This window comes from Psittacula echo (assembly GCF_963264785.1).
Source record: "Psittacula echo genome assembly, chromosome: 10".
In the NCBI taxonomy this organism is placed as follows: domain Eukaryota; kingdom Metazoa; phylum Chordata; class Aves; order Psittaciformes; family Psittacidae; genus Psittacula; species Psittacula echo.
In genome coordinates, this window is record NC_137741.1 from 15,504,636 (window position 1) to 15,522,441 (window position 17,806).

A 17,806-nucleotide genomic window follows, 5' to 3' on the forward strand; every position below is an offset into this window, starting at 1 on the left:
GACATACCCAGGAACCCTAGGCTCAAATCTCAGCAGGACAACTGTGACTTATGTCCTTGTCAAGAGAAATTGGTACTTTGGTGCTTTGCCATTGGGGAGCTTGATGGTGAGCTATAATGGAGACGGTAGAGGTTAGGGGCACCCAGGACTTTATGATGCCAGAAAATGAGCCTGCCCTCAGATTATGTTGCCAGCAAACAACTGCAAGATTTTGATTTTATGGATACCCTCAGTTGCTGGCAGTGATATCCAAGGGCAGCTTGTATTGCCATGTCACTGCTTGTGCCCAGAGCTATTTGACAGCACAGAAGGGAGGCTGGTTTCAAAGTAATCAAGACTAAGAGCTGTAGTTCTTCCTGACTACTGGTTAGTACAAGGCAGCAGTCATCTCGGGATACAACGTCTTTAAAAAGCACTTCGTAATGAAAGGTGCTCTTGAACTGTAAGGCGCTCTTGAGCTGTAAAGGCAGCACTGTTTGAAGTAGCAAACTTTACTGCATGTAACTAGGCTGCTGCAACGGATGGGAAATGTGAGGTTTCATTTCAACCACTCCTGCAGTTTTATGACTTAGGGTTGAGGTTTGTTGTGGTCTTTTTAACCAAAAAAAAAAAAAAAAAGCATCTTTCAGGGAAATTCATTTTAAAAATATGAACAATTTAAGAAACCTGAAAGTAACAAGAAATATGAAGCTGAAGGGCGAGAAAGAACCATCTTCTGTGATCTATACCAAGAAATAAGGCTGACTTGTGTGGCAGCCTTTACTTTAAGCAAAAGTCAGATATTTCAGAATAAAAAAAGGAATGACCGATACTGAACACAAGATGAAAAAGTGTTTGTTCTTTTTAATCTAATGGTACTGTTTCCATACTACAGGGCTCTAGCAATAGATCCATCAGTTTGAGTTTATATGGCACTTCATTTTCCCCTCCAGTACTATTCAGATAAAGCACATCCATAAAGTCCACCCAAAGGAAAGTTAAAGCTTAAAACCTTTAGGGATGAAAGCTGACTTGCAGGGTTTCTTTGAATACACCAAAGCAAGAAGCATTTCAACTCTGGAATCATTCTCCGTGTGCTGCATTACAAGATGCAGCTTGGGTGGTGGTGAACTGGCAATAGTGTCATAACAGAACCCTATAGCCCTACTCAGTTCTGCCTGTAGTAAAGCTATGGTTTGAATATGTGAGTAACTCTTTACACATCAGTTGCAGCTGACAGCACAGTGTTACAGCCACATTTGCAGTAGGGAGCAAGTGGGAAAAGATACTGTTGCTAACTAATCTTCCTGCATGCAAGACCTTCCATTTATCAATCTCCATGTGCTTCCTAAGTAGGTAAGCATCATTTTCCTTGTTATGCATATTGGTTAGGCAGTTTCTATATATTGCTGTTACCTAAATCCCAAAGGATTGTGATCAAAGTTAGGACATCCTGAAAAGCTCACATGCAACTGGAATTTCAGCAAAATATATAGAAGAAACTATGCAGAAGCTGTCAACAAGTTTCTCCTGTTTTCCCGCTACCCCCACTTTTCATCTCTTCCAATGACTGTTCCCTCACCAAACTTACTGTGAATTGGGCACTTTACAGTTTGTTGGTCCTAACTGATGCTGCTGAATATAATGCTTGGAAAGACTGGGATATTCCTTTGTAGCCATGTGTATACACAATACTGAGCTTAACTGGTACTACTACATGATTCTAAAATTGAGAACAACACACAAACATGCTTGAGAAACACAAAGTAACATTCTCTTACAGATCTACGTTTGGCATCTTGACCTGAATTTAAAGGGCATTTTCACATCTAAACACACAGCTAGCACTCAGCAGGGGTTTTCAAAGCCCCTTTGTATACTAAGGTCAGAATTACCTTTTAACTGTATGAGTGAGGCCTTTAACCTGCCAAGAGACTTTCTGTTATGGTTACATTCCCTTTCATTTTCACATATCTAAATCTCTCTGAAAACCCAGCCATTCATTCAGAAAACTCAGGCCTCCCTGACCCAAGTCCCTCCAGTCAACACCAATATCCAATTTATAAGAAATGTTTAAAGCCTGTCTTGCATGCAAAAGAAATGCCGATTTTACCCACTACATATTGTCGAAACAGAGGACTGCAAAACACATGTAGAATGGCGCAGAAACATATAGTACTGACTAGTTTTGCCACAGGCAAGTACAGTAATCATGAAGTCTTTGGAAAATAGATGTTGCAATTGCAGAGCAGGGAGAAAAGCGTATTAACTTGCCTGGGATATTCAATAAAGGTTTAGCAGAAAAAAAGCCATCCTGCTATTTGCCTTCCTCTGCCATTCTGTAGTTTCTGTCTTGCTTGATAGGTGGGAGGGGGAAACAGGGTTACTGCTGTATTGAGTAGCATACACACAGATACATGTCTTTGCATGTAAAAGAGCCAAGGTGTGGGAAGTTAACAGCTTTCACACTGCCCTGCAGCAGCTTTCTCGATATAAGATCTCCACACTGTGATAGGAAAGGCAGAAGAGTCATCTAAGGACATGTGATCAGGTTCAAACTAAATAGGATAGATGCCTCCTCCTTTGCAGCATCTTCAGCACCATTACAAAAGGCCACAGCCTCAAAGAACAGCAGATGCACCAAAACCCCAGCAGCTGCTGTGGATCTGTCCTTGTCCTGTCCTCATCTCTGCAGCTCAGGCAGGACAGAATGGGAATATCTTACTGCAGAGAAGGCAACCTACAGGCTGCAGGTCAGAAATGAGACTCTCTGCAACCACAGTAACTCATGTTATTGAGCATTTCAAAGAAATGGTCTATATAATATGGCAATGGGAATTGCATAAATAGAAGTCCCAAGAAAGAGATGTTTAGTAGTATGCCCAAGAGTCAGAGAAATAGTATTCTCTGCTAGATCACCCACGTTGCTTTCCATATAGCACTTTGCCCAGCTGGTGCATGACATTAAACATACAGAATACATTAAGACTTTGGAAGGATGAGCAGGAAGGCTCTGCTATGAAACAAAGGGGGCAGCCAAGGCACAGCCTCATCCCCACATCTACAAGCAAGGATATTTGAGAGTAGGCAGTATACACCAACCTGGAATGCAACATAGGCCACTACACCATCATGGAGCTTGCAAGGCTGGTTAAAAGCCAGCAACTGGCTGGTGTGGCCAATCCAGCCAACTGCAGTCTACTGAGTACAGTTACACATGTATAATTCCTTATCATGCAATAATCTGATGACACCTTGGTGCTGGTTCTTCGCAACATTTAGCTAGAGGATTTACAAGGAAGAAAAAGTCAGTAACAAGCCAAAATGTGGCAAATACTAGGTTAAATTATCCTGATATTTGCTGTCTGAAAGCTGCAATGTCACACTGACAAAACTGCAGGGGCTTTTTGAAGCAGTGATTTGCAGAAGCCCAAGTAATAAAAGTTTGTATATTTTTCTCCTCTCTCCTTTCACTGGAAAGCTTCCATCTGATATAATCAAGCCAAACTCTGGGATTTGAAAACAGACCATATCAAAGCATATCAAGGCTGGTAGAACTTGAAGCAATGAAGGTAAATAACTAAAAAGCACTGTAAAAATCCTGAGCATTATCAGGATGGTTCTTTCATGTTCCCTTGCTTTTTCTATACAGAGAAATCTGGAAGGTGGTGAAAGCTGGAACAATACAAATATGTGAGTGTGACTTTCAACAACAATGGAAAAACAAGAGGGAAATGAAGCTTTCAGGCAGCAAAAGCTGTTGTGCCATTGCAATGTATACCCTATGGCCCACAGAAAGCCCAAACTAACTCTGTTTAACACAGGAGAGAAAGGAAACACATGGAGTAGGTGCATCAGAGATACGGGATGATTTTCTCTTTGCTCTTGCTGCAGCCTGACAGTGAAAGCTTGATCTCAGAGCCATGACCTTTCCAAGGTTTACACTTTAGGGGAAGCTTTCCATTCCCAATTCCAGAGCTGCAGCCATATTAGGAGTCAGCAGCCCTGTTCTTCCTCACCAGCCACTTCCTCAAGTTTTCAGGTTCTCCCCTCTGTGTTCCAAGCCCTGTCTCTAAACACATCCCAGAGCAGCTCAGCTCTGGTTTATTTACAGATTTTGCTGGCATTGCTGCCATTCCAAGTGTTGCCCTGCAGATAAAAAGACCAAGAAGAGCCCTGCCAGTGTTAGCAAAGCCAGAGATCTGTGCTGCATCTGTAGCACCGCTGTTACAGAACTTGCTGTCCCCAACCAAAACTCATTTCACCTGCACTGGGTAAATACTTTAGTACTTACTATTTCTCTTTTATTTTCTATAATCACTGTGTGATAACTACTCCATAAAAGTCTGGAAGAGACTGGAAAGACCTTGAAGCCCTCTCCCTCCTAGAAACAAGTCAGTTGTGTTGCTTCATTATTGCTAAAATCAGCTATCCTACTGCTGCTACTGCTGGAGTGGCTTCAGTGCTGTCAGGGCGGGGAATCCTAGCGTGGAAAGGCTGTTGCTAAGGGCTTTGACACTGTCCTATAACTCTGCTCAGTGCAGGTCTAATCACTGTTGTGCTTCAGAGCCTCTGATAGTTCTAGAGACTGGCTTACACACTTCACCTGCCAGCATTGCCAGCACTGATGGAGCTGGAATAAAGCCCCAGAAACCACAGGAAATTCTTTCAGGGCTGTTTTTCTTGTGGGGCAGCATTGGGCAAAACTGTTGCTCTAGAAGCTCTGCGCCAAGATTTCATTGCTGTTTCCATCAAATTTCCCTTGTCTGCCTTCAGACTGAAAGCTTTTGTAGGGAGGATTTCACAGCTGCTTTCGACCTCCTTATGGGTGGGAGGAGAAATGGCAATGAGTCAAGTGAAAGGCAGAGGAGAGGAGGCTCCTGGGCTTTCATATGTGCTGACACACGAGTGAGTGCCCTCAGCTTTATCTGCTCCCTCTCTGGACCTCTATCAGAGATTCACGTCATTACCCAACTAATGATTTCCGAGGGGGGATTCTTTCTTTGTCTCCTTGACACAGGAAACATGGACATGGGCAAACAGGCAGGACGGGCACCCGTTCACTGCCTTTATGAGCAAATTCAGATAGGCTGGTTAGAAATCACTTCCCTTCAGTCCCAGTCCCCCAGGGCTGCCTGGCTGATGCTTTCTGAAAGCTTTGGCACTTTACATCACCTCAAACATGCTTACAAGGTCACACAACCACATTGCTCAAGCCTCTCCTTGCTCTGCCAGCTCCACATTCACTCCACTTCAACCGCATCCTGCCTGACCATAACCTTTCACAAATTCACTACTGCTTTTCTCTTCCCTCTCATTCTCTTCATCTTCCTGTCCCATCTTTGCCTTCAACAACTGCCTCAGACAGCTGACTATACCCTCAATACCCTTAGGAATGCATTAAAAAGCTGTGGGTTTAAGCGTATGCAGTGAGCATATGAAAAATCAGATCTTGGGTGAGTTGCCCACAGTAACACACAAAGTCTCAGTTTAGCAATTCAGATATGAGAGATCTTTTGTCTTCTACCATTAGATCTTTTTCCTTCCTCACTTTTACACCTCTACCACCACTGGTGAAACTCTCTGCACCTCCAGATCAGGAGCAGCTTGCCTACTCCTCTCACAAACAACTCATCAGTTTACAGAAGTCATCCCACACCCTTAATTTTTCCCCAGATCACAAAATATTCTGTAATCCTTCAGGCTTTGTTCTCTATTTTATTGTTTTGTTTATTCCTCTCCGTTCTTTCTGTGCTACTTACAAAAATCTTAGCATAACCAGAACACACCAGTCTTGACCTTTCCTCCAATGGGACTATCATCCTCAGCTACAAGGAATCATTAATATTAACAATTTATTTAACTCTGGGCAGCACTCTGAGGTGCAACTACAGTATTAAATCAAGTCCTACCTCTCATTTGGATGGGAGTGATAGTTGTTTCTCTAGCTACAGGGGAGATATACCTCAAAGAGCATCAAAGCAGCAATGAGATTGCAATGCAGTGAGGCACCCAAGTATAAGCTTTATCTAGTTAGCACAGAGACCAACAATGAGACAGATACAGCACTGCGAATAATGCTCCCAGACTGGATAGTATGCCCTAAGAAGCTCGGGTAGCCCACACTGGAGGCCCTGCTGGGAGCCTTAGCAGTTGTTAGCAGAATGAGGTAAATTGAAGCTAAGGCGGAGAGTATCTCCCACCCAACAAGCACAGAGCTGCCTGCACTATAGACATACCCAACCCTATCATGTGAGGTCAGCCATGAATTGCATCTGCCATAGCCACTGGGTGTGAAAAGTCAAGAACTTGAGAACAGCAGCGACTTGCCCTCATACCATCTTTCCAAATATAACCCACTAGCTCACCAAAGGGAAGTAGTAATGGGCAAGCAAAGAAAGGCCTTCAGTTGAAAGCAGTGCTTCTTTTTCAGACTGTTACCTAAAATACACATAAAACATAAGCTAAACCCAAGAGAAAACATCTCTTTCAAAATTACAGTTGCACTAAGCATTTATAAACCGGTTCCTCCCTTCCCATGATATATCATGTAAAGCTTAAAAGTAGATTTCTCTTTATATAATGTTCGTTTGCCAGTTTTCTATACCAGGATAGGTGTGACCTGTGCTTAATCTTGCCATACCAAAAGCTACCAAGAGATGGCACCAGGGTTTCTGCATGCATCATGTTTGTCCAGCCATCTGGAACAACCTTGGTATATGGTACTCCTCTCTGCCTCATCAATTCTTCATCTATTTTCAAATCTCATCTGAAAGCATCTCTTTTTCCCTTGCTTCTACCTCTTAATTTTTCAATTTCTCTCATCTGCTGCTATTAATGGTACAATGCCAGTAAACTATAATTCTGCAATGCAACTCTATCTACTCTGCAAAGCAGCACAGAGATACCATCAATTTGAAATGAGATTTTATAGCTTATTATTGATATTAGAACAGTTCATTCTTTGAGAGCAACCATACAGACCATAAAAAGAATAGAGGAGAAGGAATTCAATAAAACTGGGACACCTTTGGCTCCGAGATAATGTCTTCTATTACAACGCCTCATTGCATTAAAGTTGAAAACTAGGGTTTATTTACTTATCTCAGCAATGTACCCATCTCTGCTCCATGTTGTTTGAGATTAGTTAAGTTGAAAAGGCACTTGATATAAACAAGAATTCTAAAGACAATGCTTTCCCTTGTTGCTGGCATCATCTTATTCAGAATGGTATTTACCAGTTCTATTCAGCAGGAATTCTAGGTTAAATACCATGTATATCAAGGCCAGATGGGAAGCATGTCATTTAGCTGTGACATAGCTCAAAAGAAATATTTCAGCCCCTCCTGTGAATTTTCTACAGGGATCAAGTGAAACAAATAGCAATTTGAGAATAAGCAGGCACTAAGGATTAATTCTGACCACATTTCAATAGAATCATGCGTTACTTTCCAATTCAATATTCGAACTGCTCAACACAATTAATGGCAAAACACGGACTAACAAGAGGAATTAAAGATTATTTGCTTTTGATCTCCTATCAGGAGCCATTGCCAAATGAAGAAAGGCATAAAGCTGTATGTGAAGCATTCCTCAGAAAAAAGCAATGACAACAGGTTCCATATCAGGTTGCAGAGGAACTAGTCACCATGTTGGTGATGCATTGAATTTATTCTCATTCTCAAAATATTGGCTGGCAGTGGTCATGCAACATGTTCTTCTATTTAAGCAGAGAGCAGCTGAAAAGTGAGGACAATCCAGGAAATGGAATTGCAGCACAAATGTATGTAGTGATCTACCAGCAAGAAGTTATTCAGGATTAAGGCTGAGGAAACTCTAACTGATTGCACTGGGTCTAGGATGCATTTGCAATTGGATCTCTTCCATGTGTCTCTCCATCATTCTTAACAGAAGAGATAACTCTAGTGTTCAGGTCACCCCTGCTATACATCTCCTCTCTTTTTGTATAATACAGACCTAGCCCACTGCCATTCTGATTTCTTCTGCTGTTGTGAAGGTCACAGGAGATCACTTTTACAAGCATTTGTTGATGTGGCAGCTTGGTCCCTTTTCAACACTATGAGCTCAACACTTATATTTTATCTTGCATCAAAAGCACCGCTTCCAAGACGAGAAAACAGAATCTCACTTGTGTGCAAACAAAATAGGTTTCATAGAAAAGCAGAGTAATATATGTATATATTCATATATCCAAAGCCTTTTTTTGAGCTATATACAGCCTTATGACTTATCTCTTCGGCATTTCCAGGGCCTTAATATTCTCCTGGTCAATGTGATACAAGGTCTGATTAAATACAGACACAGCAGATTTGGGCTTTTAGCTGTAACATGCTCTCTTGATCACCTTGACATTCCTCACTTCACTCGCATGAGCTATGCTTTCAGAGACAACAACAAAAGTCTTTCTTTCAGCTCAAACAAAAGTGGTAGAAGTACACGATACAGGAATTACTTCCTGACCACAGCAAGAATGACACCATTATTCTTGCATGTTTCATATTCTTGAGTCACTCCCTACCTCAAATCATCTTGAGCACACATCGCCAAGAAAAAGGACACATACATGGGGGGTTCTCATTTCCTTCTGGGTTTTGATCCCTGACATTAGTTGGAGAGGACTGTATTTTCCACATCTCTCTCAGCAGTCATCTACCTGATCCAACCTTAATGCCCATCATGCTACTTCACCACTCCAGACTCATCTTCCACTCAGCAGAAAGAACTAAACACTTCCAAGTCACCTCAGATTTCTAGAGGCAAACATTTGTTACAGGTGAAGAGAACTTGCCTCTTTCTTCCTTCCTTTAATACATGAGAAGCTCAGATATCCACCTCAAATCAAATAATTACATGAGAGGATTTACTCCCCTTAGTAGAAAGGCAGATTAACAGCAAGTGTTTGAGGAGCTGGAACCATCCAACAAGCATGAAACACAAGGAGAACTGTGATCAGATGTCAGAAGCAGGCAATGCTGGACATAAGCAAAGAAAGATAATTTCTGCATATCACATTTTCTAAGCAAATTAATTTGGCACCATTCCCAGACCATTTTTATCCACTTTCCACTTTTAATTAAGCAGTCAAACTTTCCTGGAATAGCCAGTGCAGGAAGCCAAGTTTTGTGACTATTAAGAGAGAGATTTTAAATCTGACAAACACTCATTCCTCTTGCAATCTCTTGTATGAGGTTTATGTGAACACTTAACCACACTGAGCAGAGCCGGTTAATGGTAAATAGATATACTCACAAAGAGCTTTAAGAAACAAAGATGTTTTGAAAGACTCTCTAAATTGCTTTCAATAAAACTGCAGGAAAATGGCTGCCCATCAACCTTTTCACAACAGAAAAATATAACATAATGGAGGGAACAACTTGGGCACAAGTCACACCATCATTTGCCACTTTCTGAAACACAGGTCTTCTAATATGAAATTATCACAAAGTCTGTTTTAATTTATTTTCACTGACTTTGATAATCTACCTTTGTCTTGAGGAGTCCTGAAACAGGCCTGCACAACGTAGAGCCACAGACAGCACAGAGCCTCCAAAGCCATTGGCCTGATATGCCAGCAACCTGGAAAGATGCTTGGCCACCTGGAGACAGTCATGCAGAAGAGACCCAGACCCTAGATGGCCAGAAAGCAAACCTCTGCCTCTGACACATTCCACATCCATCTGCCAATGACACATCCAAATATCTCTCAGAACTTGGGAAAACGAAACAAGTTGAAAGGGACACTGGGCATTAACAGAATTGGTAGAAGATATGGAAAATAATGGGGATAAGTGAGGTGGAAGGTGAAAGGAGCAGGGACCATTGCACTGTGTGGGGCATCAGGGATATTGCATTAGAGTAGGTGTTGATGGAGTGAAGATTTGAGCATCCCACACATACACTCGTATCAGATATCCCAGCTACCAACATAAACAGAACTGAGAAAAACAGAACATCATCTGGCTTTATTTTAAACTGCCCCTATAAAAGGTATCAAAAAACTGCCTCTGAAGAACTGTCTCTGTTTCTCAGTCTAGAGTCTCCATCTCACTTGTATTTCACAGTGCTTAACTCAAGAGTTCTCTATAAACAGTAGCAAGTTTCACACTTTTTCATTTGGCTTTTACTTCAGATATGGGTAGTCCTGTCTAGATCCATACAGTTATGGCACCAGCAACCTGAAGACCTCAAATGCCTAACTAAGACCAATAAAGTCCATGAGTCACAGTCTCAGGGGGAATCAGAGTTACTTGGCATGCACCCAGAGGAGGTCAATTGGAGCATGGGAGACTATTTCTAAATAACCCATAGCTTTGCCACCAGGAAAAATAAATAGAACTATGTATCTTGTTTCCACATCTTAGCTGGCTAAATAAATAGCTCTCACAGTGCACTCTCCAGGGCAGATTCTTAAAGTGACCTTGGCCTTCTGCTGCCCAGGACAGGAGAATGTGGGTGTACCCACCAGAGAAGTGGGGCATTTTCGATACTGCATTCCTGGCAGCTGATCAAAGAACAGGCATAACCTCAGCCCCCACAGTTGCCGGCTGTTCCTTCCCAGTGGGAAGGCAAATCATGGTGGCACATAGCTATGAAGTGGAGAGAAGGCATCAAGAGCAAATACAAAGGGAGGATCAGAGAGAGGACATTGGAGTATTGCTCCATAAGCAGGTTACAGACTAATGTTCTTTTCAAGTTGTGTACTGATAGCCATAAAGAAGCAGTCTGGGGTTTTTGTTTTGTGACCAGCTAACTAACACCAAAGTAACCTGCTCCCAATTTCAGAATAGCCACAGCAACCTGAGGAATAGCTACACCAGCATCATATGTCCAGGAGCACATGGCAAACCAGACAAAGCACACAATCACTTTTAGTCTTTCTCCCCATCTCAGAAAACCCATCCATACACTTCCCCCCCAAATCACCCTACACATTTTCAACAAGAGGAGCTCAAAAAGATAGAAAGACATTTTCACATGTACCCACCTCCATTTGCTATGAACTGTGAAGATGCCTGGGATTTTCAGACCATAGCTGTCCCAGGCATTTGCTAACACTGGGAAAGAAGAGCTGTAATTGACCCTACAGTTTGGATTTCTGGTCTCAGAGCCTACATTCTTGTTAACAACATCTCTTGAAGCTGCTTATCCCCAGTGAGAGCAGCGTTTCCAAAAGGACTGCAAGCAAGCACACTCACCACTGAATAATAAGAAACTAATGCGTTTAAATAGGTTGCAAACGTTTTTTTAACCCAAAGCAGGTTTGTGTGCTTCTTCTGATGTAAAACAGACTGCCTCCCTTGAGCCATGACCTTCTCAGCTGTTCCTAGTTAGTCCTAAATGAAACAAGCAGCTTTAAGCCTTTGGCAGGCCAGCTGAGTGGCTACCAGGCTTCAGCTGATTTACGGTTCTTGCTCGTTAAACCAAGTGTAGGTGAGAGCCAAATCAGCTTCTTCTGTGAGCTAGATCTCAGGAAAACCTTTATCCTTCAGTTTTACACTCATCCAAAGAAGTTTTAAGAAGCACACAAACGTTTTAGGCAAAAAAATAAAATTAGGAAAGTGACCTAGCAATGAGGAAGTTCATGCAGACAAAAACTGATGTATAAGATACCTTTTTTCAAAGGGAAAATAAATCCAATTTTTTCAGCAATAAATAAAATGGCTTATTAGCAATAAAACTAGAATTTTATTGAGAGGAATTTTAAGTGTAGATTCTCTCGTGTGTGTGTGTGTCCCAAATGGACAAAAAAGATCCACAGAAGAGTTCAGAACTATTCTTGTACGTCAGAAAAAAGCAGAAAACCCCCAAATATTACACATTGAGAATCTACAATCATTGAAATCAAAAGCAGTGCATTTTTCTGAAGTCTGTTTCTTTTCCTTGCTGCTTAGAAGTGAGTATTCTAAGCCACTTTACAGCCCACATTACAACAACCCTCAGCAGCAGTAGCTGCATCTCCAAATGAATCTCAGCAAAAAGCCAGCTTAGAAATGTGTGACAGATACCAAGTTTTCCACTTCCTTCAGAGAAAACAGCGAAAGGAAAAAGCAGCTTTGCACAAAATCCATATAAAAAGCGTTTATGCAGCCAGCCCCATTGCTTAAAGAAGAACTGATTCAGGCCCAAGTCCCATTACACACAGATCCTGACCTATAAGGCTATCACAGAAGTAGAACTAAAACTAGTCTAATCATAGCCAACACTTCCATAGGAAGCAAACCAGGGAACTGAGTGGAATTTGTTTACTTAGTTAAGCACAGGCATCATTTTTGGTTGCCTCAGAAGTCAAACCCACCTCTGGGTCTAACTCACCATGGACACCCCTGTCATACACAAAGCAGTTCTCCAGGTTCCCTAAATCTTAAAGATTAAAGTGATAACATGAGGCCAGAGGGGAATCTTAGAGGGTGCTCAGATATCCTGAAACTGGCAGGTTCTGTGTTGCTTAAGCAAATGTGATAGTGTGGGTACAGCTCATAGCACTAAACTCTTCCTCTTGTTTGTAATGAGCAAGCCACAGAAACGTGTTATGCCCTTCTGTGGATGTTTTCCACATTACAAAGTTTGCCTTCAAAGGCATCTGAGGAAGTGGTCAGAGCGGACAACTTAGAGACTAAAGTTCAGCATTAAGATGGAGATGCAAAATGGACTTGCTGTCTTCAGAAAGAAACAATTTGAAATATTTGGGCTGGGCTTAAAAACAGGCCCAGATTAATATCAGTGAGAACTGTCATACTGCAAAAATATCACCATGACCTAGTCACAACTGTCTGCAGAAGGACGATGAGGCAGCGCTGCCACGATTCCACCCTACTTGCCCCTGGGCCTGTGGTGGCAGAAGGTTCTTGCTAAAGCGGTTTGGCTACTGCTAGCAGATGCTTCTCAAAACCCAGTCCTGGCTGGGAAGTAAAGAACAATACCTTGCAATCAAACGGCCATCACTGTATAAAGTATACTACAAATAAATGGCCACCAGCATGAATCATATGATGAATCACGGCATTAACGTGTCCTTCAGGGAACTATTTCTGCCTCTTAAAACACTTGCAGATTTAAAGTGAGTAGAAATTGTGCATCCACTTCTGATTTCTTTGTCTCTTCAAGTGGAACCAAAGTTTTACTTCTTGCTGTCCTGGAAAGATGAGTTCCCTTGGGGCTCCTGCCTACCTGACTGTCCTGACGTGTCTCTTGCTATAGGGGGTGATGACTTTGAAAAGCAGCTCCATGGCTCCGTTGATGCCAAGTGTAGTTCCTGTGGTAACTAAGACAATAAAAGAGAAAAGCAGTCAGGTCTGAAGCAGGCGGCCTTCCACATTGTGTTTAGAGGTGATGCAAGGTAGGCAGTAGCTGCCTCTGGGGCTATAAGCAGATTTCTCTAGGCCCCCAACTGGACTTCACAGATCATTTTACAAACAAACTGAAGCCCAAAGCTGTCTGAGGACTCCCCCTGAGTCAAGATCAAACACAAAACTGGTCCTGCAGTTCTTCCCTGAGCTCCTCAAGGCCCCTTTTCCTGTAAATATTGTATGTCCAGAGATACAAATCACAGTTAAATAGGGTCACCTCCCAGCAAAGTGACAGGGCTCAAAGTCATCCCACATTTCCCACAGGCAACTCCACAAAGACAATTTATTTCATAGGAGCATGGAGGGCAGAGTTTTCTTTCTGTGCTGTTATTCATCAGTATGGAAGTGGTTTTGCAGGGCAGGGGTGTTCCTGAATGCAGCTTAATTTCAGCTAGGCCAATTTTACCTTAAATCCCTCACTTGTTAACACACTAGGAACTTTTAGAGATAGATTCTGCAATCGATTCCAAAAATGCCTGATGCATCAACAAGGTGTTTAGCCAGACCTCCCCACTACAAGACAGGGTCTCTGTGTAAAGAAGGAACAGACAGAGCCCTGAAATACTAAATGCAGTCAAACAGGGTGAAGGGATCAATAATCAACAGCAGCCAGAGGGAGACCTGGCTCCCTGCCCACTGCTAGGTTTTGCCTGTTTGGTAAATATCTCCCAGTGGTCATCAAAGAGTTGACAGAGGACCCATCATCTCCTGCAGTCCTACCACGTCCCTGCCAAGCTGTCCTGTGATGGGAAGCTTTGCAAGGCTCGCCAGCTACTTTCACACTAGCTGGTAATTCATTAGAGACAGGGTGGTGGACAAGCCTGCTTGAACTCGTCCTGCCCCAGAAGAGGACATGGCTGCTACACACAACTGGTGGCAGACACTGTGAGGGGAGCAATCCAGAGCAAAGAACTGGTGCATGAGATTTCGACAACAGCTCATCTTTTCTGCCTTCATGCCTTAGCACTCTCAAAGCTTTACATGCTTCTGGGTCCTCTTTAGTTCAACTCCATGAAAAGAATTTCTAAGGTTGAGAACATGTAATCTCCTGATGGTGCTCTCATCCAGAGTGATTGGGCCCCATGTCAACCACAGCTAAGCAAGTAGTGATTGCACTGTGTCTGTCCATCCACTTTTCACTTTGCTCAACCTGAAGCTACTTCCTCAGTAACAGTTTGGTACCGCATCCACACAGATATTTACCTAACTTCCCCTGCAAGCTGGGCCACAGAGCACACGATGTCAAAGTTACTCATGGAGAGTGCTGGAGATACCTGGGGAGTAACAGAGATGCTCCAGTAAAGGAGTAGAGGTGGGGTTCTGGGGTCTCACATTAACAAAAAGGAGGCCAGGCTGCAGTTTGCATCCTAAAACCTCTGCAAAACCTGACTGGGATGCAGGTGCACTGGAGTAGGGAGCAGGAGAGTATATAGATCATCATTTTGGGTGGGAGGCAGCATAGGGTCACTACACAGCTGTGAAACCCAAATAAAGGCACATTTCATATTCTGGCCCTGGCTGCATTTTCAGTCACACTCAGACATTCAAATACAGCTTATCACAGTGAGGGGTTGAATGTTAAGGCTTGGCTGCTTGCCTGAGAAAGCCCATTGCATGAAGCTAGCTCCTGTACAGATAGAAGGGACCTGCAAGGCTAGGAGCCAGGAGTGCTAAATCTTAGGATGTGTGTAGCAGACTGGAGACAGGATGGTCATGAGGAATTATCTGCTGGGTGAGGGATGTGAGGAAGGAGAGGAAAAGGTTAGAGGGAGCAAAGGGAAATTTGTGCTGACAAATTCAGTGTTCTATAGCAGGAAAAGCCTGTATGAATCTGTAGTAATCCTGTGAGAGAATACTGGAAATCCCATTGTTTGAATCATTTAATATGAGGGCATTGACAAGCAAGAAAAGCTGGGAGAATGAGTGTGGGGAGGTTGCTAGACAGAAGACCAGGATTTAATATGTACTTCCTGAGAGAGCCTGAATGAGCAACTGATTTCTCTCCCTCTCTTTCTCCTTCAGTATTTTCCTTTCTTGTGGAGCTGCTCTGAGGATCAATACATTCAACAATAGTGAGACATTTGGCTTTATGATAATGGGAACCGCATAGAGATGTGAGGTACCCAAATCCCAGAGCAAAGGAGTTGGCTGTCTGTATTCTAGAACAGGATATCTTTACCATGAATATTTTTTACTACAGCACTTTTATTTTCCACAGATGAAATACACTTTAAAGGCTGCAAACCCCTCTTTGGGGAGCACCTCTTTCTATGGCTGTTCTGGCTTTTGTGCCTGATGCTGTTTATCAACAGTGCATGCAGGCACTAACCTTAATCAGGGGTGATGTTCCTTTGCACTGAAATGACTGAAATATTTCTGGTGGATGTCACACAGGGGAAAACAGGAAAATCCAGATACTCACCATTAGAAGCACAAACCCGCAGGACCCAGAGGCAATGGGTGAGATGCAGGTGGTGGCCCAGGTTTCTTCTTGCCAAGCTCAGTATTGTATCAGTTGCTTCTGCCTTCTGTACTTTCAGCCCAAACTTCCTATCTGTGAAAAGCAAATAAGAATCAAACTATAGCAAAGCCCAGGTCTCTGCAGCAGTGCCAATAAACCTATTTGCACCCAGTCTTATAATAAAGGCATTCAAATGTATCAATGAGTTAGGTCAGCATTATTCTCACTGAAAACAGAAAAACATAGGATTTACAGTCACCATATCAAATCATATTATCATAGAATGGTCTAGGCTGGACCGAGACCTTGTAGAGGTGGTCATGATATGGGGGGTAGACCTTTCTGACTTTGACAACAACTCTGGTGTAGATGGACCATCACTCACAACATTCATGAACTGATCTTCCACGTCTGGAGCCTCATACCTGTTGTACAGAGGCACACGGGAAGGTAAGGAAGGCAATGAGGATGTTTACCTGCTGCTCTGAGCCTTAGGCTTGCCTCCATTCTCTCTTTTTCCTTAAGCTACAGCCTTCTGCCTGTCAGGTAAGACGCATCTCTATGCATGTGCACTCCCTCCCTGCCTTGTTCAGGATCTCAAGTGGCACACCCCAAAGATAAAATCCCACCTGTCTGTCAAGCACATCCCAGTGCTTATTAGTGCTGGGGCTGCATTTATTGCTGTTAGCTTTTTGCCCCCCACCCAAGGAGTCCCCCATCACTCAGCAGCACCTCTTTGTCCAACCCTGGCCAGCAGCCGCAGCAGGGGCAGGAGGATGCTGTGGTCCAGCAGCTCAGTGTGGGCAGTGGTGGTGAGAGCCTGCAGCAGTGCCTCGCTACCCCCCTTGCTGATCACATACTGAATCCTCCGGCCGGTGCCTAGGGAAAAGACAAGAAACCCTGCTTAGAGCATCCCTTCCTTGAGCCACAGTGATCACAAGCCCTCATCCCACACGAAGCACACAAAGCTCCCATGGAGTTTTATTGCTATAAACCAAAGGACATTTGTGGGATTGACCATGTATCTCAGGTGCTTCTGGCCTGGGATGTGGCTACTGGCTGCATGGGAAAACTCTGTGTCTGCTGCCTCTTGCTCTGGCAGTTGCTATCTTTACAGACCCATGTCCTGCTGAAGTTTTCCATTGTGCATTAAAATGCAGCAGAGGGGAATAAGCAGGGATACCAACAGGTTTCAAAGGAGCAGGAGGCTCAGTGATCTTTTCTTAGATACTGGAAATCAAACAAGCAAAGGACTAAAGCTGCAACGGTCTTCTGCCAAATGAAAAGGAATCATTGAGAAACTTTTGAGACAGCTTTTAAACAGATCTAGGTCTCCGAAGAAACCACACGCTAATCCTGTGAGCTCTATGTGTCCACATTGATCCATGGGCAACTTCAGGTTGGAGGAAGCTGTATGTTTAGCTCCCAGAGGGGAGGCAATCCTTCCAGCTAGCTGAGGAACATCACTGCAGGGACTCTAAAGAGAGGCCCAACTGGATGGACCATGTCTGTGCCAGAGGCTCCAGCGCTTGCAAGGCAGCCCCTGCAACCTAAAAGCTTGGTTGGGCTGAGAGTTGTTTAACAGAAGATATTTCTGACATGGAGGAGGAAGGAAAAGAATTTTGGTTATTTTTTTCAGTTCTTTTGCCAATTCACTTATTCTTTCACATGTCCAGGGTCCATGCAGCAACATGCCATCCCTTCATCCCCAGGCAGAGGTGCCTTGTTGGGTAATGCTGAACTCTATTAGTGCCCCTTTGCTATGGGAAGTCAGGCTCCGCACCCTGTCTCACAGCTCTTTCTCCAGTAGCACTGGTGAACATTTCCAGTGGTTGACTGTCAGGGTTTATAAAATACTTTGGAACTCACGGGCATCTTTTAAACTAAAAGAGAAAAACAAAGGAGGCTTTCTCTGGCTCTTTCTTTCCTCTTTAACTTACTGGAAAAGCTCAGTTTTCCAAACACAGGAGTAAGGACTGCTGACCTCTAGATACAATTC

The 17,806-nt window shown here is 43.2% G+C and overlaps 1 protein-coding gene across 1 annotated transcript in view; it reads right to left on the reverse strand.

The window, feature by feature from the left end:
* AGBL1 (AGBL carboxypeptidase 1) overlaps nucleotides 1-17,806 on the reverse strand; it is a gene marked incomplete at both ends in the record, with an annotated part of 282,988 nt that overhangs the window by 245,915 nt on the left and 19,267 nt on the right. Inside the window, 3 exons of the mRNA XM_080626759.1 lie at nucleotides 13,168-13,261; nucleotides 15,769-15,900; nucleotides 16,540-16,686. Of these exons, the coding sequence (XP_080482885.1) occupies nucleotides 13,168-13,261; nucleotides 15,769-15,900; nucleotides 16,540-16,686 (373 nt within the window). The remainder of the gene's footprint in view (nucleotides 1-13,167; nucleotides 13,262-15,768; nucleotides 15,901-16,539; nucleotides 16,687-17,806) is intronic.